The sequence below is a fragment of the Sprattus sprattus genome (genome assembly GCF_963457725.1).
Source record: "Sprattus sprattus genome assembly, chromosome: 9".
Taxonomy (NCBI): Eukaryota; Metazoa; Chordata; class Actinopteri; order Clupeiformes; family Clupeidae; genus Sprattus; species Sprattus sprattus.
The window spans coordinates 26961908-26988866 of NC_137928.1; the positions used below are offsets into that span (position 1 = coordinate 26961908).

Here is a 26959-nt window from a genome sequence, read left to right on the forward strand (position 1 = left end):
GTTCCTGTAGCTTGTCAGATGTAGGGAAGGGCCAAGGTCACAGGCTCCATACCAAGGGGGCATTCATACTAATAATGATGTGTCACTTTGGATAAAGGGTTGTGCTAACATAAAAACATAATAATGATGTGGTAATGATAAAGGGTTGTACTAACATAAAAACATAATAATGATGTGGTAATGGATAAAGGTTTGTACTAACATAAAAACATAATAATGATGTGGTAATGATAAAGGGTTGTGCTAACATAAAAACATAATAATGATGTGGTAATGATAAAGGGTTGTGCTAACGTAAGAACATAATAATGATGTGGTAATGATAGACTCAAGGTGGTAGTTAAACACACAATAGATTTATCTGTGCTGGTCGCATAGGAGTGCCTCAGTTATGATTTTTGGTGGTGGACAACAAATAGATTGAAGTACTGTAATGGCAACATGAGTCGACAATTGGACGTGTGTGAATGATGTTGAAGAGAGTCGACTTGGCAGGAAGAGAAGGATGGAGGCAAGGGCTGTGATCGAGGAGGAGTCGATAAAAAGGAAAGGGATGTCTGGGAAACGGTGGATGAGAGATGAGATGTTTTCACTCAGCCAAGCTGCATACAGTGGCCTCTGGTCACCGCTGCTCTCTGACCGCCTCTGGTGACCTGCTCGGAGTCCGCTCTCTGTCTGGTGTCGGAGTCCTTCAGTGGCGGCAGCAGGGCCGAGACGGAGAGAGAAAGAAAGAGAGAGAGAGAGAGAGAGAGAGAACATCTTTTGTGCCGCGCCTGTAGCTGCGGGCGCCGGGCTGCCTCTCGCCCAGCCTGTGCCAGACACCGTGGGCATGAATGATTGATGGCACATATGTTGAGCGCTCTTTTGTTCTCCTATCTCTGCCAGTCTGTCTTTGTCTTTGTTGCTCTTTCCCTTTCTCAACTGTGCCTGGCGCTTTTTCCTGACCACTCCAATCATCCTGCTTGTCTTGCAGGTGTGCAAACCCATCTGGCTCGGTCTCTATGACGACAGAACTTCTTCCGTCCCGGACTTCCGAGAACCACAGAAAGTGAAAGAGTTTCTTCAAGAGAAGTACGAGAAGAAAAGATGGTGAGTTTGTATATACTCAGTCACACACACACACACACACAAACAAACAAACACACACATACAAATACATACAAATACAAAAAGAACAGTTGGAGAGCTGGCACAATTCCATGCAGAAGATATTGATGTTCAAAGGCAGATAGTGTCGTACATGTTCTGTATTACATGAGTTGTAAGTGAGAAATAACAGCACTATATGATGACCTGACGTGTGTGTGTGTGTGTGTGTGTGTGTGTCTCTCTCAGGTACGTTCCTCCAGAGCAGGCCCGTGTGGTGGCCTCAGTGCACGCCTCCATCTCCGGCTCGTCGGCCAGCAGCACCAGCAGCACGCCTGAGGTGCGGCCACTCAAGACCCTCCTGGGGGAGTCGGCCCCCGCCCTTCACCTCAACAAGAACACGCCCAGCCAGGTGTGTGTGTGTGTGTGTGTGTGTGCGTGTGTGTGTAGGTCCACAAGTAAATGTGTGAGTAATAACATTGGAAACCCAGCTAGTGTCCTTTTCTTTTTCTCATGTCTTCTCTCTGTTTGCCTTTCTCGGCGTCCCCTTCCCTCCCTTCATCTCTCATCCATTGCATGCCTTCTCTTTCTTTCCCTTACTACTGTCTCTCTTCCTCATCTTTTAACCTTTTTTGTCATCCTTTCTCTCTTTCTTCCTTCCTATCTTCCTACCTTTTTCTTATTCCCTTCTTCCCTTCTCTCTCTCTCCCTCCCGCTCTCTCTCAGTCTCCAGTGGTGGTCCGTTCTCAGCATATGTCTCATCAGGAGAAGTTCGACCTCCTCAGTGATCTGGGCGGAGACATCTTTGCAGCCCCGCCCTCTCAAGCTTCCAGCTCCTCCTCTGCAAACTTTGCAAACTTTGCACATTTCAACAGCCATCCAGGTACTTGCATCAACACACACACACACACACACACACACACACACACACAGCATTTTGATAGATTAATAAGCGCTATGTGACAAGTGCAGCTTGGGGGGGGGGGGGGGGGGGAGGGGGGACGGCGGCAGGGGCGCGATGCACCGCGGCGGTGGACACAAACACTTAAATGAATTATGATGTTCATGTGTTTCTTTTAATGACAGCAGTCAATATAACATCTTACAGTAACAGTATTCAACAATTATACTTCAGGATAAGGGGTTAGGATAAGCAGTTTGACTTAAAAAATAAGTATAATTTTTCATGTTTTATGGTAAAGGTAACCTTATATGACTTATTTTGTGATCTGGCGCTATATTTATAAAAAAAATGATCTTGAGCTTCCAGGGAGGGCGGGCTGGGCCGGGGCGCCACCCTAATATCATTGTAGGGGAAACACTGACGTGTATGAAGTGAACAAACACACAGCAAAATGTAGGGTCACTGTATTCTCGTCAGTCATTGACCATTAACTGAAACCGTCTTCACGCAGTAGTATATAAAGCATTTTCGTAGAAGAAAACACACACACACACACACACACACACACACAGGTGTCTAAACCAAAACAAAGCACCCTGCATATTAACCTCCACATGTGAGTTGATGGTCTGTCACGAGGTAAAGGCAGCTTGTTTGGCTCTTTCTCTTTGGCCCCCATCTCCTAGTCTGGATTGGGCTGGAGTGGTCTGAGTCTGAGTCTGAGCCTTGTCTGTGGTGCTGGTGTCGCCATCACGTGTCTTACCTTGTGTCCACTATCACATTATTCTGTGTCCATTCTCATCAGTCTGTCTCCATCCATCAGTCATATCCCCCCTCTGTGTGTTTGTGTGTTTGTCTGTCTGTGTATGTTCTGTTGACCCATCCTGACCTCCAGCAGCACAGAATGCAAGCGCAGACTTTGCCAACTTTGATGCGTTTGGGAGTTCTGCTGCTTCTGCTCCATCGCCATCTGCTCCACCCGCAGGTATCACACACACGTACACATCTACACACACACACGCAACACACACACACATACATGTACACACACACACACATGTACACACACGCACTACAGACCTTACTACCTCAAGGTTTCATTTTCACATTCTCATTTTCACCATTGAGTCTATTTTCTCCTCCTCTGTGGTCTGTGGTGTTGTGTGGTGGAGTTTTGATGTGAGTGTTTCTGTGTATGCACTGATATTTTGTGATTGGATCTATGTGTTTTGCTTAGTGTATAATGTAGCAGTGTGTGGGTTCGAATACACATAAGCGTCTTTTTACAGGCGCAGACGCTTCAGTAATGCCTTGGCAAAGTGCGGAGGCCAAAACAGACTTTTCACAGCTAATAATAATCACTCCGCGATGAAAGCGCATTGATGAAAACCGTTCATTCAAAATTCTGACGTTGAAAATGGAACTATTTTTCGTGTTTAAATGTTAATTTGTTGACTGTAGAATTGTTTTATAAAAGCAATACTCGTAGGAGTGGGGTAGGTAAGGGATAATCCCACTCCCACTCGTGCTATATTGCTTAATCATACCACATCTTCCAGCATCAAAACAAGAGATAAGTGATAAATTAGTTAAGCCCGCCTGTTGCTTGAGCTGATTGGCTGCCTGGGCCGAGTGTGACATTGATGAGCGGTGCGCTTCCCTGCCTTGCGCTGGAAAGTTGAGAATAGTTCAACTTTTAAGCGCACCTAAAAAACGCTACAAAGACGCAACGTGGTGGAGAAAGGGCGCACACGCAAAGCACGCCGTACCATAGGAATCGATGCATTTTCTCGCGTCCCGTTTAAAAAAAACGCGTATGTGTATTCAAACCCTGTGTGTGTGTGTTGGGGTGGGGTGGGGGGTGTATTTGTGTGTGTGTGTGTGTGTGTTTGAAGTATTCCCTGATCAACCCTGGGAAGGTTGTATTTGTGTGTGTGTGGGGGGGGGGGGGGGGGGGGATTTGTGTGTGTGTGTGTGTGTGTGTGTGTGTGTGTGTGTGTGTGTGTGTGTGTGTGTGTGTGTGTTTGTATTTTTCCTTGATCAACCCTGTCAGGTTTTGCAGCACTATTGGTCATGGCCATGGCCTGGTCATGCAAGCTTTCACTCTCCTCCTCTCACCCCTCCATTCTGTTCTCACATCTTGTTGCTTATTCTCTAACATTGGCTTGTTTATTTCTCCAACAAAAACAATAACATAAATAATAATATATACAGATAAGTTATCAACCCAGCTGGGTTCTTTTAAGTGGATAGCTCAGGGACCTTAAGAAGACACTGCTTGTAGGGATTAGTTTGTATTTGAATGTACTGTTAGTTAGTTTGTTAGAGCCACAGGTTCTCAGTCAGCAATTTACTGTATGGGAAGCAGTGCGAGTCTCTCCTGAGGCCTGTTGAGGTCAGACTTCAGTCCTGTGGAGGTCAGTCTTGTATCTCCTGAGTTCTGTTGAGGTCAGACATGTATCTCCTGTGTCCTATTGAGGTCAGACTTGAGGCCTATTGAGGTCAGACTTGAGGCCTGTTGAGGTCAGACTTGAGGCCTGGTGAAGTCAGACCTGAGGCCTGTTGAGGTCAGACTTGAGGCCTGGTGAGGTCAGACCTGAGTTCTGTTGAGCTCAGTCTTGTATCTCCAGAGTTCTGTTGAGGTCAGACCTTTTATCTCCTGTGTCCTGGTGATGTCAGTCTTGAGTTCTGTTGAGGTCAGACTTGAGGCCTGTTGAAGTCAGTCTTGTATCTCCAGAGGCCTGTTGAGGTCAGACCTGTATCTCCTGAGGCCTGACTACTCTGCAGTGAAGGGTGAGGACAGGTCATTTGGTCCCTAGAGGGGAAATTGCCCTCCTATCGTATTCACTGCTTCCCCCTGCTGGACACCAAGATTGGTGCATCTGGAGGTGCCCTGATGCTAAAAGATAATACATTATTTTCACTGAAATCGAGCTAACCCAATGAAGTACCAGCTAACATTTACTTAGTGAGCTGTTGTGGTAGTTGGACAGAGAAGAGTCAGTCAAAGTTGCCAAGGTATGTCAATGCTATGTTGGCAATCAGGGTTCAGTTGTGATTTGCTGATGTTTGGCTGAGTCATCATCAGTGCTTTGCTTGGCCTCGGGACGCTTTGCTCCCCCCCCCCCCCACACTTCTCTGTTTGTTAATAACTGCATTTCATTCTTCCTGTTTTTTTTCTTTTCTTCTCCTTCCTTCTTTCTTTCTGTTCTGTGTGTGTGTGTTGCACTGCGTTGTGTGCGCGTCGTGTGTGCGGCACACTGGGATGCAGCCCTCAGTGCTCTCCCATCCAGCCGCAGTGTGGGGGAGTTCTGCTCCCCACTGCCCACACACAGTAAGTCTCACCGTGTGTGTGTGTGTGTGTCTGTCTGTCTATCTGTCTGTCTGTCTCTGTCTGTCTGTCTGTCTGTCTGTCTGCGTCTGTGTGTGTGTGTGTGTTGCAGTCAGTTGTTGTATGCTGGTGTCTTGAAATAGGTCAGTCAAAGTGTGTGTCTGTATGCATCTGTGTGTGTGTTGCCAGTTGAAGCGTTTGTGTGTTGCAGTCAGTCAAATTGTTTGTGTGTGGTTGTCTTGAAATGGGTTAAAATGGGTGTGTGAGTGGTTGAGTGGTTGCATTGCAATCAGTCCAAATGTTTGTGTATGAATTATGGTCAGTTTGTGGTTGTGCTTGAGTCCCATTTTGTGTGTCTGTGTGTTTTGCTGTTGGTGTGTATTTGGTTGGTGTGTGTGTGGTGGAGCTGTCTTTGTGTTTCCTCCAGCATTTGTCTCTCTCTCTCTCTCTCTCTCTCTCTCTCACACACACACGCACACCCACACATCCAAAAGCCCATATTCTCCATACTAGAGTTCTGTGTGTGGACATTATCTTTTTCTATACAGTATGTATATGCGTATGTATATATTATATTATAGCTAAACCCTTAAGCCCACCTTGCTCTTCTGGACAGGAAGTCACTCGCATATGACCTCTGCCCTATAAGCAGTGAGCTCACTTGGGCTGTGGAATCTCAGCCTACACTCTGCCCCACCTCAAAGTTATTGACAAGACTGCACAGCCTCAGCATTCACTAGTAGTAGAGATACGCCACATGATCATCTCTGTGGAGCCAATACCTTTATGTTTCAGTGGTGATGACACATCTGCACAGTTATAAATGCAACCATATCAACCCCTCTTGAATTTGAGTAGAGGTAGGGTGCTCTTCCAGTGACTAGACGTGGCCATGCTGGTTACCATTCTGAGCAACATTGTGCACTCACACACACACACACACACACACACACACAGTGCTGTTGTAGTCATTGGAAAAACTGGTTAGGAAGTGCACCCCTTCTCTCTTTCTGTCTTAATCTCACACATTCACACATGCAGACGTTGGCCCATTTTATGAATTGGTAATCTACTTTGCCCTCACATACACTCTCTCACTCCTGCTTCCTTTCTGTCTTTCTCATTCCCCTTCTCACTCACACACACACACACACACACACACACACACACATGTTCTGGTCTCTTCTCTGGCCTCATTACTCTGGTTTCCTAGTAGTAGCTGTGTAACACTACACAGTTAAAAGGCCATGTGCACCAACAGTCTTTGCTTAAAACAGGCTTCTCTTGGCGTGTGTGTGCGTACATACGTACCTGCGTGCGTGTGTGTCTGTGTCTGTGTCTGTGGTGTGTGTGTTGCACCTGTCTTACCATCCTACAGAATCAGGTTCCCTATATTTAGCAGCAGCCTTCCAGAGCATTCCGATATGAAGGACACACACACACACACACACACACACACGGTGCTTCATTCTTGCCCTTTTCTGGTTTCTAGATATTTTATTCCCATCTCAGAGTTTATTTTCTTTATTCTTTCTTTATTTTTTCCCCTCTCTCTCACGCAGGAGCCTCCTCGGGACTAGCTAACGACAATTTTGCAAATTTTGACAACTTCCCCAAATCCTGTAGTGCGGACTTTGGAGCGATGGGCCAGCGAGGCACGTCGGCAGGCGCAGGCAGAGTAGACGGCGCTAGCGTGCCCGCAGATAAATATGCCGCCCTGGCAGACGTGGACAGCATCTTTAACTCGGCCCAGTCTGAGTCAGGTATGCCCACGCCAGAGCACCTGGAAGCATCCCCTGTGTGTGGCAGAGGCCGAGAGTGGGCATCTCAGAGGGCAGCTGGCTCTGGGCAGGGTCTGGGTGTGGTTTAGCGCCGGGTCCCACCTAGAGCTGGGCTGCCCCTTGAGTTGCTTACTCAACACACAGGTAGGATCTGCAGAAACAAGGGTATAGGGGTTGAACAGTAGATGCAGCTCTACCCTGAAGGTAGCCATTAGGAATATCACACATAGGGGGTGAGGAAGGATTTAAAGATGGGTGCTGCATCAATAATAGGTGGGGCTTTGAATCTCGGGAGGATTTCTGTGGGGCACTTTAACAACAGAAATCTGAGCCATGAAATATATTTATATACTTTATAGATGTTGTTATTAATAAATAATGAACTACTCCATGTCTGAATACCAGGAAGTCTGAAACAAGAGCACAGTAGAAGATGTCAGTTCAAAGGTCAATTGTAGCTTCATTGTATTGGTCATCAGGTATTTTGTGTAGTTTTCTCAGATGTGGAAGGACCTGCCAGTCTTCCATGGGAATTACCTGAGTGAGGAGGTATTGCCACAACCTTTTTGTTTGAGATATATTAACACACATAATATTTCACTATGGTAGCTTGGACACAATAAGCAGTTTTGGCGGTTGCTCCCCTTACAGAGCAAGGTTCTTTTTGTGAGCAGCCATCCTTTTTAGTCAGTACCACTACAGTTACAGAAAGGCAAATGGTTCAGTTCAGCTCAGCTCAGCACCCTGTCCCTCTGTATTCCTAGAGGCTGTGCTCCGCCAGGAGGCATCACATCTGTTTTTATGCTTACACATACTCACACACACCAATCTATGTCAACTGCCTTGTTCCTTATAAACTCTGATGTTCTTCTATCTCCTTTTGAGCGAACACCAGTACTCTTAATACGTCCCTTTTGCCAACTGCCCAGACAACAGCATTAGACAGCATTAAACAAGGTCTCACAAACATTGAAACTTTTCCATTGTCATTTCATCCCCAGCCGACTAACTTTTAAACACCTATTGGATAATCACCCTTCATGATTTGTATCTCACGACTAGCCAAGTTAGATGTGTATAAGCGGAAAAACCGATGTCTTTGGATGGTGCTGAAGTATATTGTAATAGTTACTTTTTAACTTTAGTTGTTTGTTTTGGAAAAGGTGTAAGGCAAATGAAATAGACTTCTGCAATCATAAATGTCAGGCCAGGGGAGGGTGCAGTAAAGAGTTGCTCCATGAAGTAGGCCTCGGGGGGAACCAGTATGAAAGGCGTTGGTGGGAGCCACATGGGAGGCATTAGTGATGATGACAATCATGGAGCATTCAGTAGTCCAAAGAGCATGACTATGAATCAGCATTAATGCCATAGGTCATTAGGCTTTAGAAGAGCTATCCACCTTCATGTCGATGGTATAACGCCATAAAGACCCTTTCACTCCCCCACTCAAGCACACTCTTGTGTCTGTGCTACAGGGGGCGCCGTCCCGAGCGGGGTGAGCTCTGCACCCCCCTCAGCAGGCGTGGGGCCCCCACCGGCCCCCAGTGGCTCCATGAGGGGGGACCGCTACGCCGCCTTGGCCGAGCTGGACAACGTCTTCAGTGCTCCCCCCACAAGCGGTTACAACACCAGCAGCACGCCCCAGGAGTGAGACACCTTTCTGTTGCTCGGAATCTGTCCAAATATCTGTATGCCTGTCTGTCTGTCTGTCTGTCCATCAGTTTGTCCGTCTCTCTGTCTGTGTTTATCACCTCTTCTGAATATCTTTCATGCTTGCCTGCCTAATTTCATTCCCTTGACTTTCGTGTTGACGCCTCCTTGCAACCCGTAGTCTTTTCTTACTGCCATCTGTTGTGTTTGGCTCACTTTCAGCCGTTTTTAAAATCGGCAGACTATGACCTTCTCATCACTCACTCACTCACTCACTCACTCACTCACTCACTCACTGTGTGTGTGTGTGTGTGTGTGTGTGTGTGTGTGTGTGTCTCTCTCTCAGAACCATGTTTGGTGCTGTGACTGGTGTGTCCTCAGCACAGACACAGCAAGGACTACCCAGCATGCCTCAGGGCTTTGGAGGTAGGTTCTGAGGAAGTTTCAAAGCTCTTGTGATTCCACTGTCTTCACTACAACTCACTTCATTTTTCTGTTCTGTGTTGTTGATTGTTTGTTTGTTTTTTCCTGGTGCCAGTGGGCCCTTCAACCAACCCTTTTGTTGCCTCAGCGGGGGCCCCAGCAGTGGCCACCACCAACCCGTTTCAGACCAATGGCAGAGCAGCAGCTGTGGCCGCAGCAGGTGAGGGTGGAGCTTACACGACTTACACCCAATCACAAACGTTTCTGGCCGCTTATGTGCATTCATACTTAATAATATGTTTTGGATTTGTACGTTTTATTTATTTTTTTATTATTATTTTCAACAAAACAGTAAGATCCTTTTAACTCGTATTGAAGCACGGCAAACCACTGGCTAAAAACTGACAAACCACTGGCTAAAAGTCAGTTAACTGAGTCAGTCAGTTTGCCTAGTAAAGCAGTCAGTAGTCTAAAGAAGTATACTATGGTGTGTAGTGTACTCTAAAGCAGTCTAAAGAAGTATACTATGGTGTGTAGTGTACTCTAAAGCAGTCTAAAGAAGTATACTCTGGTGTATAGTGTACTCTAAAGCAGTCTAAAGAAGTATACTCTGGTGTATAGTATACTACTCTAAAGCAGTCTCAAGTAGTATACTCTGGTATGTAGTGTACTCAAGTCTAAAGAAGTATATATATAATCCCCTCAAAAAAAGTTCGGAAACGTTTTTTCGGTCGATGATTTACACTTTTTTCACTTTACACTGTCAGGGACCTACCCACACGGTTAGCTGTGTTGCTCATTCCACCAATGCACGATCCTTACAAGTTGTACCTCGTTGTAAAGGTGACTAATCAGGCTTTCCAACGATATGCAATACAATACCAATTGGTATTATTAAAGGGGAGGGATAATCGACTGAAGAATCGTCCGAACTTTTTTTGAGGAGTTTATATATATTAAGAGATTCCCTGTTTCATCTCTCATGGATTATTCAGCACACACATGAAACACACAGTCATGTAAATGCATTAACAGAATGAGGCCAAATTTGACAGGAATACACACACATACACATCTCTCTTTCTCTCTCTCTCTCTCTCTCTCTCTCTCTCAACATTGCTGCTAGTGCAAAACAGGAGACCATGAAAACATTGTCATTTCAGGACAGAAAATATCAGATATCCTGCATAACAAGAATTTTGTGATCATTTTGTAAAATGCTATTAGGTGAGCTGTGTGTGTGTGTGTGTGTGTGTGTGTGTGTGTGTGTGTGTGTGTGTGTGTGTGTGTGTGTGTGTGTGTGTGTGTGTGTGTGTGTGTGTGTGTGTGTGTGCGTGTGCGTGTAAGTAAGGAAGGGTAAGACACACTCATGGCTCTGTTTGTTTGTTGCCATGCTGGTCAGGCCTCTTAGGAGCCCTACAGGGGCAGTGTTTCCCACCTGCTTATTTTGGTAGGTTACTTTCTCTACCTACTGATCTGTCAATCCCCACCAGCCCCCTTCTCTTTACCTCCTTCTCTCTCTCTTTGCTCACTCTCTCCTCTCTCTAACTAACCTTTGTGTTGTACAGTTAGCCTGTGCTAGTGCATTTCTAGAGCCTGCAGGAACTCCATGTTCCGTGATGCACTGGCAAAACCCTTTAGACACACACCTCTCAAATCAGTGCTACCACAACACCATCCTGCCCCTGTGTCCTGGCCACACACATCTCCTGTGCAGGCCATGCAGTTAACTCCTTTATGTCGGTCTCCTTACCTCTATCTCTTTTTCTTTCTTTCTTCAATTCTCATCACCTTATTTCTTCTATGTTTTACCCTCTGTGTCTTCTCAGCCCTTGGCAGTTGTGAGTTTTCCCCTGTAGTGCCTTTGAGATCCTAAATCCACACATTCTACCTTTATCCTCTGATGTGGGAGTCGGTGCCTGTTCAAGTTTATAATAAACGTGCAGAGAGAGGTTTGACGGTTAATAAATGAATAAACCAACTGTTCCCAGATCAGATATAACGGTCTAATGTTGGCTGCTGGTACCTTTCCATTTGAGCAGATGCTTGTAGTAGTAGTGATGTGTGTCAGAGTGGGAGTGCTGCACCAGGGACAGGCCTTCCCCGTCCACAAGTCAACTTTATTTCATTTAAGAAATAAAGAATGAGTTATGGTGTTAGTCAAGGGTTCCCAACTTCATTTCATCTAAGAAATACAGAATGAGTTATGGTGTAAGTCAAGGGTTCCCAACTTAAGGGTCATATAAAGACTGTTTGGACCTGGGACATCAGTTGTCTTGGAAGTCTTTATTTGACCCTCACAACCCTACTCCAAATGTTGGGGGTGTTCTGCTGGTGGGTTTGTTTTGAAAGGAACCAGACATCCTGCTAGTGAGTCAAGGTGTCCAAGACCACCCATTTTGGTTGAAATAGTATTGAGTATTGGCGACCAAGGAAATCTTCTTTTCCCCAACCACAATTTTCAAATTTGTATCTGTGGAAGTATTGTCATATCAGATGAGCCCTCATTCACATATAAGCGCAATCATGATCATTTGGCAAAATGAAATGCGAGTCTGTGTTCTGCAAATTGAAAGTTGGACACTCCTGATCTAGGGAGGAGTTGTGAATAGCTGTGGTCGAGGCAATTTTAAAGGCAATTTACAATTTTATGCCAATTAACCCAATTTCATTAACCTTAGTTGCATTTTACTCTGTGTGAATCAGTAGTTAATTCATTCCCCTATGGCAAATACATTTCTTATTGTATTTCATTTGCATGCAATTTTCAAGCGTTTCCAGTTAGGATTTCTTTTTCGAATGTACAACATTTGTATGAAAAAGTTGGATGGAAACCCAGTTAGTGATATAACATCTGGCTACATATGGCCCAAAACTGACCCTAGACCAGTTTTCTACAAAGACTGGCCCTGATCATCACTGCCCACTGTATGTGTCTTAAAGTGTTGCAGAAGATTTTCTGTGTGTGTTTGACATCAGAATACAGAAGATGCTCTTAAACAAACAAATTAATTGATAATGGACAGACACTGGTGTCTAACGGAAATCTTGTATGTGTGTGTGTGTTCAGCTTCGTTTGGCACAGGTTCCATGAGTATGCCGGCTGGCTTTGGAAATGCAGCTGCATACAACATGCCCACCAGCTTTAGCGGAACCTTCCAGCAAGCCTTCCCTGGGCAGGCCTTCCCCCCAACACAGGCCTTCCCCCCGACGCAGGCCTTCCCCCCGACGCAGGCCTTCCCTCCAACGCAGGCCTTCCCTCATACGCAAGCCTTCCCCCCAACACAGGCATTCCCCCCAACACAGGCATTCCCCCCACAGCCCAACGGTACATGTCTGCCTCTCTGTCTGTGTGTGTCTGCCTGCCTGTTTGTGGAGGACACATAGTGTGTGTGTGTACCTGTGCACCTGTGTGTAAGTGCTGTGGTTAATGTATTTGAAAGTACAACTAATGGATCACTAATCTGAATAAAGCATGTGTATGTTGTTGTCAGTCATGTGGTACGTTCAGCTGTGCATGTTTTACACGTGTCTATGCTGTGTACGTCCATGTAGGTGTGAATAGGTTTGTGTGTTGCCTGAGTGAGGAACTAAGAGTTCCTATTTACATGTGGAGTTATGCTGTGTATTTCTGTGTTCTGTGCCACGTGTCTCGTTCAAATACAGGTTTCTGTGTGTGTGTGTGTGTGTGTGTGTGCGTGTGTGTGTGTGTGTGTGTGTGTGTTTGAAAGCTAGCCAGACAGAGAGTGTGCAATAATTGTCTTGTGTGTTTTGTGTAGGGACGAGCTTCAGTGCTTTTGGTCAGCCTAAGCCTGTTCCTGCATACGGCCAGCACATGGCTGCTCCTGGGGTCTCCAGCAATCCCTTCCTCGTGAGTCTGTTTTATTTTTCTTTCTTTCTCTCTCCCCTTCTCACAAACACAAGCACATACCCAAACTAGGTCCCATTGTTGTTTCTTCACTGCACACCTCTCTCGGAGCCTAATGCTGACTGGCCCTCTGTCTCCTCTGTCTCAGGTGGGAGCTCCTGCTGCACAGTACCCCACAGGAAACAACTCCACGAATCCCTTCTTATAGGGCATCCTCACCCACAGGGGGCGCTGTGGCTGCGCTTGCACCTCTTGCACTGTTTCCGTTCAACAGGAGTAGCTTTAAAAGAAAACAAAAAAGGAAACCTTTTCTAAAGGACCTGCAATTTTTTGTAACCAATTTTAAGAACATAAGTGGCATAAAAAAAAGAAAGAAAGAAAGAAAGAAAAAGCACCAACAGCAGCTGTGAACAACTTTGACTGTGATGATATCGCCCACGGTAACCAAACAAGCAGGGTAACGTGGGGTGCAAAGAGAAGGGTGCCCTCGTCACCCCTCTTTGGGATGGGACCTCTGAACGCCTTCCTGCAGAGGTCCTCACCCCTGCGCAAACTGACTGACTACCACCGGCGACTAAGTTATTATTGCAAACCCTACCCCTCCACGCATCGTGCTGCAACCCTGTACAGAATTTCATTTCGTTTTCATTCATTTTTTTTTTTTAGCAGAGACCAGACTTTAGCTCTTTTGTGCATATCAGTATTTGTATCTTTTAACACATTGTGTTAAGTTCTGAGGGTTTATGGGCTGAGGAACGTGGGGCACTTTCCTAAATGGCTGCATTGACTGAACCAGGCTTCCAGGAAAGCAAAAACCCATCCATTCACACACACACACACACACACACACACACCTTTACAAACACACACACAGCTGTGAGACTGCGCTGGCGGAAGCCCCTTGGACTGGACAGACCACTTCTACTGGTCGTTACGTTAAATTTAAGTTAATGTGTGTATATATATTATATATACAGTATATATTAAAAAGGAATTTTAACTAAAACATTTCAAGCGTAATGGTTCCGAATGTTTTCTGTATAAAAAAAGATTTATTTACATCTTTTGTAGTGTGCATGTGTTTTAAAACCAAAAAGAATGAAGATGGTGTAGACATACATATGCATCCATTGAGTTGAGGAGACATGCTACAGGTCAGGTTGGCAATATTTCTCTGTAAAGTCTGTCCTGTTTGTCAGGGTATATCACAGAAATGCAAACATTTTACATTTTTGATTTTTTTTATAATGCTTGCATCTAGGTTGAATTCAACTTATACACATTTTGCGTGGGCCAGGAATGCAAAACTTAATAAGACACATCTGCCTTCTAACACCATCACAGCCGTGGACCCTGTATTGGGAAGATCACCCCATCACTCTCCAGTACATTGCCACCGTCCGTCCGTCATCACACTAGTTGTAGGATATTACCACAATCTCTCTCCTGTTTCTGGTTCCACAGATTCCCTCCAATGCCTTGTTTTCAGTCATTATACAAGTGTATACACTAAGATTGGATACTAGCATGGCACATAGCGGAAGGTAACACTGTAGAGCACACCAGTTTAGAGCCTGTGCAAGAACTGAAGGTGGCACCAGCGTCTGTTTAACTGACTGGTGCCTGGACAGCTCGAACTTGAGCTTGAGCAGCGTGTGTTTCTGAACCGAATCAGAACCTGTGTTCCACCCCGAAGTGTGTGTCCTTGTGTGTGTCCACAGCCTGCTTATGAGTGTCCTTGTGTCTTGTGCAGCTGAGCGAGATGTAGAGGCCCCAGACAAAGAACACTAGAGCAATGAAGCAGAAGTAGCTCGCGTAGATGATGAACTGGAAGACAAACGGAGAGAAGAATAGCTGTGGTAAGCTGAACCATGAGTTCATCATTTGTGTGCATAGATGTGTCACATTCGGGGGTGCATTTGGCTATTTCACTCATCTAAACACGTCCTCTGTCTTCATGACTTATTTCAGGTGCAGGCCGGTGTGGTTTACAAACAAACTCCATTATATAGGCACTTTTTTGGGATAAGCTTTGATCATGTTCCAGGCACAGAAGGGATTGTCTTCCAACTCAATTCCCATTTTCACTTTAATTTCTTTGTCTAATGCCATTCCAGTAAACAGACTCACTGAGGCAAGGAAAACCAACCTCCTTTAGAACAGCTTCTTTGACTCACATTTAGTGAACCCTTAAAGAGCCAGATACTCCTATTTGTCCTCCTCATAGTTTCATACTTGCAACCAACTCTAAAGGCATATCCCAGTTATTCTACCATGAGTGGTTTCTCAGTAGTGTCATTGTGTAACCGCAAAGATAACCTTAAAGAGTTCAAAGTGGCAGTATCTTTTAAGCATTCAGCTAATGTCAATGTCCAGACACAGATTCTTAGAAAAATGACCCAACTCACTTGTGTGACTATGTCCAAGCCCAGGCCTCGGCTGTCCACCACGACCAAAGTGATGACCGTTTGGAGGACCAGGCCACCAAAGTTGTTTGCCCCAAAGATCAGGGCATAGCGCTCCATTGATAAATCTGCTGCAATCTGGAACCTGAAAGGAAATAGCATGACTATGATTGCCCTGTTGTTCTAATTATGTAGCTGTTATGTACAGCCATGCAAGGATACTACTCAGACACAAGGAGAAATGTGTTCTTATAAATACTCATGCAAGGATGCTACTAAGGCACTAGGAGAAATGTGCCCATATACACAGTGTCTATCTCCTGTTGATTGGTTTCCATAAATAACATTTTCAGAATATAACATGATTTGAAAAAGATTGGAGATATGAAGAAACAAATTACTTGGTGGCCTTGACTGAAAAGCTGTATATGCGTAGGTAATGAATTATTGGTTTTAACCCTACTTTGTAGATACAATTTTAGCAGTAAATAACCCCCAAGGAGCAGGGAGTAAATTTGTATGCTACCAGAGAACGTTCTAGTTGTATGTATGCCGACAGAAATAAGCTGATCAGTGTAGACGGGAACCAACAGGAACAGGGCCCTCAAGTCACTGACAGGTCCACACTCACATTGCTATGGTGATGAGCAGCATGTAGAGGCACTTGAAGACCACATATCCACAGTAGCATACCCAGATGTTTCCAGAGAAAACCATCAGGTAGAGGGCACCGCCACCCATCGCCGAGAAGGAGCCCAGCGCCAACTCACCCCACTGGTGCCAATTGACCTGTGTGAAGCCGATGCCATAGGCAGTAGCAGCACCTGCAAACAACACAAACACAACAACTGAAATCACCTCATCCTGACCCACACATCTTTCAGTGTTCCCTTATAAAACAAGAGGAGCCAGATGAACTCAAATAACTGCTGCATTACTTTTATTAACCAATAGGCCTGAAGCATCATGCAATACATCATTCATCATGTTGCATAGTAGCGCCTGTCTTAACTGTTTCCATCCTGTTCTTTGTTGCATTTTTAACTTCCGCAGTGCAATAGCTCCAATGTTAATCTTTAATTAAATAAAAATAAAAACTCAAGGCTCACCAAACAGATTGGAGACTGCCTCCACACCTCCATTGTAGACGGTGAAGTTGCTGGATGGTTCTATGTGCTCCCACAGCACCTGCACATAGTTGAGGATCTGGTTGTAACCACAGGTGGCAAGAGCCCACCACAGCGACCAGCGCAGAAGGCCCGGGGTGGAGTAGCACTGCAGGAAGTCCTTCCACAGCTGAGCCAGCACCCTCACGCAGCTAGCTCCACCACCGGCAGGATCTGCAGGACTCTCACATATACTAGTTCCACCGCTGACTGTACTCTCTGTGAGGATGCTAGGAGAGTGCCCCCTGGTGTCTGCTCTCTGAAGTGTAACCAAGTCAGCAGGAGCTGTGAAATGTATAACCATAAGAAGGAATGGTCTATATTGGAGGAAATGGGGAGTGTGTATGTAGAGTAGTCTATTGGTTTATGGGTTACTGCAGAGGAGGAATGATACGTGCCTGTTATGTAGGTAGTGTCTTCTGGAGAGGGTGAATGATTTGGATTGATGTCCTCTGTTTTGGGGACATCTGTGTTGGGCTTGTCATCTCCATCTTCCTCATGCTCTGTCCCATCTCTGCCTTCGCTCTTTCGTCTTCGGTGGAAGAACATGCTTCTCTTGGGCATAGGAAGGAGCCAGGAGACCACCCATGCTAGTGCAGTGAGCGCCAGAGTGATTACCAGTATGTAGTGGTAAGACAGCAGGTTGAACGAGACCAGGAGCTGGCCTAGCACAGAGCCCACTGTGTAGCCCATGAGTTGGGCCGCGCGGCAGAAGGAAGTGGCCTTGCGGTAGTGCTGGAGTTCCACCACACTGTAGATGTAGGCATAGTAGGCCACATCGCTGGCCATCACCACGCCGTAGAAGAACTGTGTGGCTTGTATCCCCGCCACACTCTTCAGCCATAGCAGCATAGCAGTCACCACAAGCAGGGAGGAGCACTGGAACACCATCACAGGTTTGTAGCGCAGCCAATCGGTGAGCAGGAAAACAGGCACTAGGACTGCCAGGTAGGAGTAGGTTGACACTGGGAAGATCTGATTGGTCAACTGAAGGTAAGAGAAGAGACGGGGTTAGCAATTTATTAATGTAAATAAGTAAAGGTGGAAACCATAAAACAATAGGTGAAGAGTCCTCTTAGTGCAGATACTGTACTCAATAACAATTAGTCATGTTGGTAAAGTATTAACAATTTGTAAGTATGACATACAATGCATTCAAATACCCCTTTGGTATAGCTGATTCAGTTCAGTTACTCAGATCAGGTTTATACTGGAATCTACACTCATGCGCTAGTTAGGAACCAGTTTATATTGGAATGTTCACTCATGTGCTAGTAAGAAACCAGTTTATACCGGAATCTACACTCATGTGCTAGATAGGAACCAGTTACCAGAAGTCTTACTAGTCTTACCTGCTCTATGGTCAAGTTCTTGTCAGGTCCAGTGAGGAAAGGAGTGAGGAACGGCTCCAAAGGTTTGACTGTAGTGAAGAAGCCGTAGACACACAGCAGAGTGGTGGGGTATGTCCAGCTTGATCTCCATGTCTCCACACAGGTCATTGTATAGCAGTTAGTGTGTGTGTGTGTGTGTGTGTGTGTGAGAGAGAGAGAGAGAGAGAGAGAGAAATAGGTGTCCTAGGAAGGACTCAGCTTGTCCCTGTACTATGCAGTGTTCACAAACATGAATACAGTTAGCTTACAGTATGAATTCAGCAGTGCATGGTATGAATAAAGACAACCTTCGCTGTGTCTTCTGCTTCTGAATGAATCGGTGCTTTGGTGGACGGGTGTGTGCGGGATCAAAACCTGTCAATGTGTAACCAGACCAAGGCAATGACTGATCGGCACCCTCTGGTTAAGATATGCAGACAATAAACAGCACATGTTCAACCTTCATATCAGTATTTATTTATTTTTAACATAGATGAGATGAAAGGCTAGTACGACATTTGCAATAACAATAGAGAACATCAAAGCTAGAAACAGCGTTTAGGAAATTATGAGTGATGACATTTATGATCATATTGGCCACTGATATCGCTATTATACAACACCAACTGCGCCTGGATGCAAAGGATCATTTGGCACGGGAGATCAAATCATGTTGCCATGATTTAATTGCAATTTAATTCGTTACCATGATATTGTTATGACTTCATTACCTAGGGTTGTCATTGTCATTACTATATATTATAATCAATCTGATGTTTCGCAGCCAGGGTTGGGGAGTAACTAGTAACATATAACGAGTTAGGTCATTGAAATCGGTTACAGTTATTAATCAAAATGGTGGTGACTCCAAAGGGGTTACATCTCATTATATCATTTTCTGTAAAAAGGCTTAAGCTGTAGAATAAAACATTCATTCTGTTGCTTTTTATCTTTTCACCATCCACACATGCTCCAGTTATTTGGCATCATGTGCTCAAACTTTGAATGATGTGTTTGAATTTGCACCGCCTCTCATATCAAAAAGTAATTGAAAGTTCGTCTGATGAATTAAGTAAAATAGTTACACTACTTCTTACACATTTAACAGGGTGATCTGTTACCTTCCCAACACTGGTCCGAGCAAAGTCCTCGGTCCTATGATTAATCTTAGGGTGACAACTAAGCAGAGGGAGCTAGCAATGCTACAGGTTGGTGTACAATTAAACTAACATTATATATGTTTTTACTGTTTTTATTAAGCTATGTTTTTGTTAGTAACATCTAATGGTATACAGTATACAGGCAGATTGATAAATACACCTCACTTGCCCTCTTTGTCCCTCAATTGCTTACAGGTCTCTCTGAGGCTGCAGCGTGGACCTATGAGGTCATCTCCGTGCCTGAGAATCCTAGAAAACCTGTCAGCGCCTGGCCTGATGTAGAGAAGATGGACTTCTGCTGATGGTCTATCATGATATAGAACACAGACGGACGATTAAGTTCCTTAAGTTAAAACATAGATGATTTCCAGTTCCCTGTTATTGCAGATAACAACCATGTTACTTCAAAGTTACTATACTTTGAAGTAACTGAAGTTGAATTTGTACCTGACCATAATGTTGAATCTAATCTAATCTTTTCAGGTTGTGCAGACTGTTCCACCTGGAACTAAACATAAAACAAAAAGTAAGGACGTTAGGTAGAAGGTAGAATATTTATTTGTTGTAACAATTCTTCTTGCCAATAAATCTTATACCGTTGGAAAGCCTGTTTAGTTCCCTTTTAAATGGTGCCACATTTGTAAGGAACATGCATTTGTGGGATGAGCAGCACAGCTGAGTATGTGGGTTGCGTCCATGAAAAATGTGCCAAATCTTCTCTGCCACTACTAAACAGCTTGTTGGAAATGTGTGTTTGGTAGATTATTTCTTTGTTGTAACAATGCTTCTTGGCAATACATCTTATACCGTTGGAAAGCCTGTTTTGTGTTTTTTCAGTGCAAAAAGTGTCATTTCAAAATAGCGTAAAAATAAGTGAAATCACTGAATTAAGAGGAACTTAACTAGACTGACCGAAATATTCACTTAACATTGACATACAGCCGTGGAAAAAATTAAGAGACCACTTTGAAAAAAGTATCAATTTTTCCTTTTTTACTGTTTATTGGTATGTGTTTGAGTATAATTAACACTTTTGTTTAATTCTATAGACTACTGACAACATTTCTACTGAATTTCAAATAAAAATACTGTCATTTAGAGCATTTTTTGCAGAAAAATGACAATTGGTCAAAATAACAAAAAAGATGCGTTTTTTTCCAGATATTGATTTCTGATCTCTTCCAAAGTTAAAGCATTAGTATTGTGTAGTTTAAGAATCTATATGAACTTGTTTTCTTTGCATTATTCCAGATCTGAAAACATTTCATTTATTTTGCTATTTTGACCAATAGAGCTCCTGCGTCACGTGACTTTTGATTGTCGGACGCCATTTTGGCAGTAAACATTACGACCGGCGCCAGCCTTGAAGAGTTCATACCGAGCGAATATACGTATATAACTAATAATAATAAATAAATAAAATATAAATTAAGGTTGAAAATGACAGCCACGGTTGGGTACGTTCAAAAACACAAACTAGCAAGTTACAGATGCACTGTAGTAGCTACCCAAGATAATAAACAAACATGCTAACGTGACACTGCCGTACCTAGTCAAGCTAATAAACAAACAATGCTAACGTGACACTGTCTATCAAACTGGGATAATTTAATACTTACCCTTGCAGTGATGATGCCAAAATTACAGAGATTAAATATAAGTGACCCATATAACGCTCCTGGGGTGCTTTTCAAGAGCATAACATCCTACAACGAAGAATATATTTACCTGACTTGCGCTACGCTGACATCCACAGCTATCTGCTCAATTTTCCCTTAGTTTATACTGGGGACTCCCTCAGAGCATACAAAGGCTTGGAGGCTTATAAATGGTGTCAGTCCGGCTTCGTAACACAACTTCGACTGTGGAGTCTTGCATCCAAAAACTTCGGCAGCATCACTGCAAGGGTAAGTATTAAATGATCCCAGTTTGATAGACAGTGTCACGTTAGCATTGCTTGTTTATTAGCTTGACTAGGTACGGCAGTGTCACGTTAGCATGTTTGTTTATTATCTTGGGTAGCTACTGCAGTGCATCTGTAACTTGCTAGTTTGTGTTTTTGAACGTACCCAACCTAAGTGGCTGTGATTTTCAACCTTAATTTATATTTTTTGAATTTCATACATAGGTTAATCACTCCCAACGGCTAAATGACAGTCAACTGAAGCCGTGACTGCCAGTCAGTGCCTGTCAGATAACTGACGCGATTACTGCCAAAATGGCTACGCCCATCGTTTTTCGGCACGCGACCAGCAACTATGACGACAGGCGCAGGAACTCTATTGACCGATCGCGAAACTCCTCCCTAGAACGGCCCTTGTCCAATCATACCTTAGCAACGGCTACTAAGAGAAGAAGGTCCAACAACTTTGAGGTCTGAGCAGCGTGGTTAAACAGTGTGCCTACGGGACTTGTAGGTATGACATGAGGTACCCTGAGAGATTAGAGGGATACGTCGTTTTTTTTTCCGCTTCCCCAAAGCCCAAAACACAGGCGCAAAAGTGCCAGCTGTGTATTAAACAGTGTGGTCACCCCACACCCAACTAAATATACCGCAAAATACACATATGTCTGCTCCAAAGTAAATCAAGCTGCTTGCTGCCAGCTAGCTATCGCTAGGTATGATGGCTAACTATCTAATTGAGAGAAAATCCCCTAACAGTTATGGATCATGAATACTTGTATTATTACCACTAGAATAACATAACTAGTCTATCCAACCAAAGTGTTCATGTTAAAAAAAAAATGTTAATGTATGTGCCTGTCTAAATGTCACTGTTAATGTCTGTATGATTGCTCGCAGAGCTGTTGAAGCTATCGACAGCAAACGCCAGCATTGAACAAAACTTTTAACGAACACTTTGTAGTTTGTATTTATGCTTAATACAACATTGAACAGAACTTTTAACGAACACTTTGTATGTATGCTGCTGGCGTTCGCAATCGCCAGCTTTGATAGCTCAGCGTGCACATTTACACAAGGTTACTGACGGTAACATCAGCATTGCTAGCTAGGATAGTCACCATACATACCTCCAGAGTCTCTCGCCAGAGACAGAATAAATAATAAGAATAATCTTTGGAGGTTATTAACTAGCTTGAAATATTGTATACAGATCTTACCCAGTGGTGAAATAACATGACTAGTCTACAAGGTTGTGCTGGTTGCATTTCAATGAAGAGGTCGTAGGGTTTCTATTTTTTTTTTTTATTGAGACCTGTAGGCTATGCCTTTGCTTCAATTATTGTTGTGTCCACTTCGTTGTTGATCTTAATATTTTGGATATATCCTTCCACTACATATTGCAGTCCCTTTTGGCTTGATCTGGAGGATACCGCGGAGGTATTACTCCAAAAATCATCACTCATACTGACAGTTATAGCGATCGTACCCGTACTTGCCATGGCTTTAAGGTTGACAGTTCCGTGAATTGTGTCGGACGTAGCAACAATAACTAGGGGGCGGAGCCCTGGCGATCGGTCAATTGTCATTTTTCTGCAAATAAATGCTCTTAATGACAATACTTTTATTTGAAATTTGGTAGAAATGTTGTCAGTAATTTATATAATAAAACTTAAATGTTAACTTTACTTTAACTCATACCAATAAATAGTAATCATTTTGTATAATATAATTTTGAAGTGGTCTCTTTAATTTTTTCCGCGGCTGTATATATATTGGAATTACCTGTGGAGGAAGGTCTCTTTCCTGGTCCCCATTCAGGTCAGATGATATTCAGAATCAGGATCAGAAATGTTTAGTAAGCTTACACCTACCAGGAATGTTCTTTTGTATATTGGTGCAATCTCTTCACTTCTACTGTCTAATCAATCTGAAGACTCTGTCTTAACAAACCAAACTGACTCTAAACGAGACTTTCACTTAGCCAAAGCAAGCCCAGCACAGCAGCTCAAGAACGGTGCAGAGGTGTGTAGCATACAAAAGATGAAAGAGCTCTTGAAGACAGAAGCACAGTCTATTATACAGTGAGACAAAAGCAGGAAAGGGTTCAGGAAAGGGCCAGCCTTTGTTATTGGTGACAGAGGAACACTTCCTCATGTACTGGAAGGATCAATTAGAGGAAAAGATATTTTGTTTTAATAGCATGTACCTTTTTGTACCAGTCTCTGTCATAAATGTATTTAATTCCTCTGTAGATTTGACAAAATCATTGTATATGTGTATGTTACATCAAGGCATGTGTGTGCAGGTGTTGCCTGTCAGCCGGGGGCGGAGCCGGGTACGTTTTAAGGCCGGGCTGGCCGTCCAGAAGTCTCTCATTCAACTGCGTGCTAGTGATGGGAAGTTCGGATCATTTTGCCGACTCGAATCTTTGAATCTCGTTCAGTAAAATGAACGAATCTTTTTTCGAGTCACTCGTTCATTTTAACGGGGGGGGGGGGGGGGGGGGGGGGTAGGGGTGCTACTCAACATTTTTAAATTTTATAGCCAATTCACTGGCGTAAATACGTCCACTACAAATACGTATCATATTGTACATACATGTAAACCAGCAGATACTAATTCCTGCATTCAAATAATATTATATGAAAGTTTGGATGAAATGGTCATTTATTATCACATAAGCATTTAATGATCACGGCAAACAATTACGCTGCACTGAACTGTAAGTAAAGTTTTAAAAAGTTAAAATAACTAAACCTGTAATTATTTCTTGTGAACGAATATCATTCACGTCTTACTAACCATAGACACTCGGAAGTGAACTAGGCTAATAAGTCCTTTCTGTTTCCTCTTCTGAGCCTATGCAGGTTACTTGAAAAAATATCCAGAGCCCAGTCAAAATGAACGAAACATTTCGGTTTTCTCTAGCTTCCCATGCTGAGCCTATGCAGATCACGTGAAAAATGATCCAAATACTTGTATCCGGCAGATGACCTAATCGTTCACCTCCCGACCGTCTTTGGATCAACGTTTCGTTCATCTGCCGGATATCGTTCAATGATTCGTTCTTTTGCCGGATATCAGTCTTTCGTTCAATGATTCGTTCTTTCGCCAACCGTGTCTTTGGAGCTATGATTCGTTCATCTGCCGGATATGGGTATTTCGTTCAATGATTCGTTCTTTTGCCGGATCGTTCAATGTTTCGTTCTTTTGCCAAACGTGTCTGTTTCGTTCAATGATTCGTTCTTTTGACAACCGTGTCTTTGGATCTATGATTCGTTCATCTGCCGGATATGGATCGTTGGATCCTTTTCCACGTGACCTGCATAGGCTCAGTACAGTCAGCTAGAGGAAACAGAAATGATTCGTTCTTTTTCCGACTGGGTCTCTTGGATACGGATCTTTGGATCATTTTTACGTGACCTGCATTCAACAAATCATTTCTGTTTCCTTGGCTTAGCCAATGCAACAGTCCCAGCCCCGATGCGCGGTCATGAACGAGAAAAAGAACGAATCTTTTTTTGAGAGGACTTGTTACTCTCGAGTCGTTGTAAGGATTCGTTCACGAACGACACATCACTACTGCGTGCCGCCACGCCATACGGGCCTTCCTCGTTGTCCTTTTTTTGTCCTTAAAATTCTCCTCTGTTCAATTTCGCCTTTTTGTTAATAAAACCCCCTAGACCAGGGGTCTACAACAGGGGGTCCACAACCCCCAGGGGGTCCGCGGAGGTACTGCAGGGGGGTCGCGAAATCTTTGGTTGATAAGACAATTTTTTTTAATATTTCTAAAATAAAATAAAAATTCAACCAATTTTAGGACAGTTACCCACCGGTGGGAAAAATGTTTCATGTTGTCAGAACGCCGCAAGTTTTTGTCCTACAGACATATAAAGAAAACCCACATGAACCTTGGACCCTTTTCTTTTAAAATGTATATAGTTCGAAAAATAAATATAAATAAAGACTTTGTAGGAAGAATATAGCTGAGCTGATGCACATTTCAGTCTGTCAGTGAGTTTTCTGCTCCTAAGGACCCACCCATTAGCAAATGACAGCCATTCATATGATAAGTAATGGTGATTCAGTGATCTCCATTGGGCCATGGTGTGGCGTGAAAACCTCTTGGGAAAGTGAGCCACAAAGACATTCCAGGGCCATTATGCAATGGCCATTGTCTTTGTCTGAGGTCTCCAAATAACTCATCAATATGCATTTGTAGGGACACACATTTGGGAGAGAAACAGGTTACTCTGCTATTATAAATATGTAGTAGTAAAACCACACACAGTTTCTGAATGCTAAACTCACATATGTATAGCCAACACCTATGTTTACAAGTTTCAGAGTTCAAAGGTCTTTACAATGTTTTTTTGTACAAATTCTGAGCACCTCTGAATAAAGGTATTTGTAAGGGTGATTTAACATTTGATTTAAATACAATTTAATTTTACTAAATTCCTTTGACTCTAATGTTGTTATTGCTGATGTCCTATTTAACATAATGATATAAGCCACTTGTGCATTAATACTTATAGCTAGGGGAAATATATAAAAACATCAAGGCATGTTAGACTTCCTAAAAAAGTCAAACAGGCCTCTGTCCCTGAAGGGTTAATTGTTAGCTCAGAGTTGTTTGCAAGATGTATGTTTATAAATGACAGTAGCACGGCCACCCTGTACCTTTCATGTTGTTAAATGTTAAATTAAATTCAATGTTAAAAAATGTTAAGTTAAATTCGTTGTTCAAAAATGTTAGGTTAAATTCAATGTTAAAAAATAAAAATGATAATGAATATATTAACCTTTGTATTATTTGAATAGCTTAGTATCGAATACATAATAACAGGGTAGCTATGTTTATTTGGCACTTAGCCCAGCATATAATAAACAAATGCAATTTTATTTTATGCAATTTATATAGCAGGGGGTCCCTGCTCATCTCGCCATAAGTTTGGGGGTCCCTGGCCTGAAAAACGTTGAAGACCCCTGCCCTAGACACAAGCCCCCTCCTGTTTTCTCTTCATTTGTTGCGTTTCAGACTAGCTGGTTCGTAACATTTGGGGGCCCGTCCTTTGTTAAAGAACCTTTAATGTGCGTAGGAAATGATAGCCCTCGTTAGTAGTCAGCGACATTGGAAAGTACCTTAAGCTTGCGACTGTGTTGTTAACGTTGAACCTCAATCAGCAGACACCGGACGGGCAGATTCCGTCACTTTATTATTTTAGTTTGTTGTTTTCTGGTGGTAGGGCTCTGGGACCAGTTCGTAGCACTGCAAAAATGATGTCTTCACAAATCAGCACAGCCAACCAAAACGGACTGAATCAGCAGCGGCCAGACATCCTTAGGCCATTTCAATGTTAACCCCAACTTTTCAAAGTGCGGAAAATACCTCTCCACGTCTTTTTCCACAAATGGTGGAAGAGAGGAAGACATACATATGATGTCATGGTTAATGAAATAGAACAGATTCATAGTAGTGCGTGCTTGTTGCTGAAAGTATTTCACAGTCACTGTAGTCATAAGTTGCCTGTAAAATGTTGATCCTGATGTAATGCTATGGCTGTGTATCAGATCGCCAGGTTATTGCTCTCAGGTTGTGCCTAATGCATACCTTGGGAAACTGGGGAGTAGGTTGCCCATTCTCAAAATGCTACATAGATTAAAATAAGCTCCTGGCAACTTGTTGGCGTATGCTATCGCTAGCTAGGATAGTGTGGTGTCTAAAATATACACACACGCGGTCCCATTTAAGCAGAAGTCGAACAGCAGATGGTGGGTCTCAGTACGGTTTATTGCAGATGTTAACCTACAAGAGAAAGTTCCCGGAAAAGTTTCTGACAAAATGAACCCGCGCTCACATATTTAAAACCTAATCTGACACTCCAACTACAGCCCTGACTGGCTGT

At 43.5% G+C, this 26959-nt stretch overlaps 2 protein-coding genes across 3 annotated transcripts in view; one reads left to right on the forward strand and one right to left on the reverse strand.

The window, feature by feature from the left end:
• agfg1a (ArfGAP with FG repeats 1a) overlaps nucleotides 1–14005 on the forward strand; it is a 31892-nt gene extending 17887 nt beyond the window's left edge. The window contains exons 3-13 of one of the 2 annotated variants that reach the window (XM_080845289.1): nucleotides 974–1089; nucleotides 1336–1498; nucleotides 1813–1969; nucleotides 2886–2975; nucleotides 6884–7084; nucleotides 8578–8749; nucleotides 9099–9178; nucleotides 9291–9395; nucleotides 12246–12503; nucleotides 12955–13046; nucleotides 13192–14005. In XM_080845289.1, coding sequence (XP_080701415.1) covers nucleotides 974–1089; nucleotides 1336–1498; nucleotides 1813–1969; nucleotides 2886–2975; nucleotides 6884–7084; nucleotides 8578–8749; nucleotides 9099–9178; nucleotides 9291–9395; nucleotides 12246–12503; nucleotides 12955–13046; nucleotides 13192–13251 — 1494 coding nt within the window. In that variant the 3' untranslated portion in view covers nucleotides 13252–14005. The remainder of the gene's footprint in view (nucleotides 1–973; nucleotides 1090–1335; nucleotides 1499–1812; nucleotides 1970–2885; nucleotides 2976–6883; nucleotides 7085–8577; nucleotides 8750–9098; nucleotides 9179–9290; nucleotides 9396–12245; nucleotides 12504–12954; nucleotides 13047–13191) is intronic. The other variant, XM_080845290.1, reaches the window with a different exon arrangement.
• Nucleotides 14006–14714: 709 nt separating this feature from the next.
• Nucleotides 14715–18113, reverse strand: slc19a3a (solute carrier family 19 member 3a; the record flags this gene model as incomplete). Its single annotated transcript, XM_080844453.1, has 6 exons — nucleotides 14715–14870; nucleotides 15452–15593; nucleotides 16080–16272; nucleotides 16558–16899; nucleotides 17013–17601; nucleotides 17967–18113. 6 exons carry the CDS (start codon nucleotides 18111–18113, stop codon nucleotides 14715–14717), a joined length of 1569 nt encoding a protein of 522 aa, XP_080700579.1.
• Nucleotides 18114–26959: the final 8846 nt, after the last annotated feature.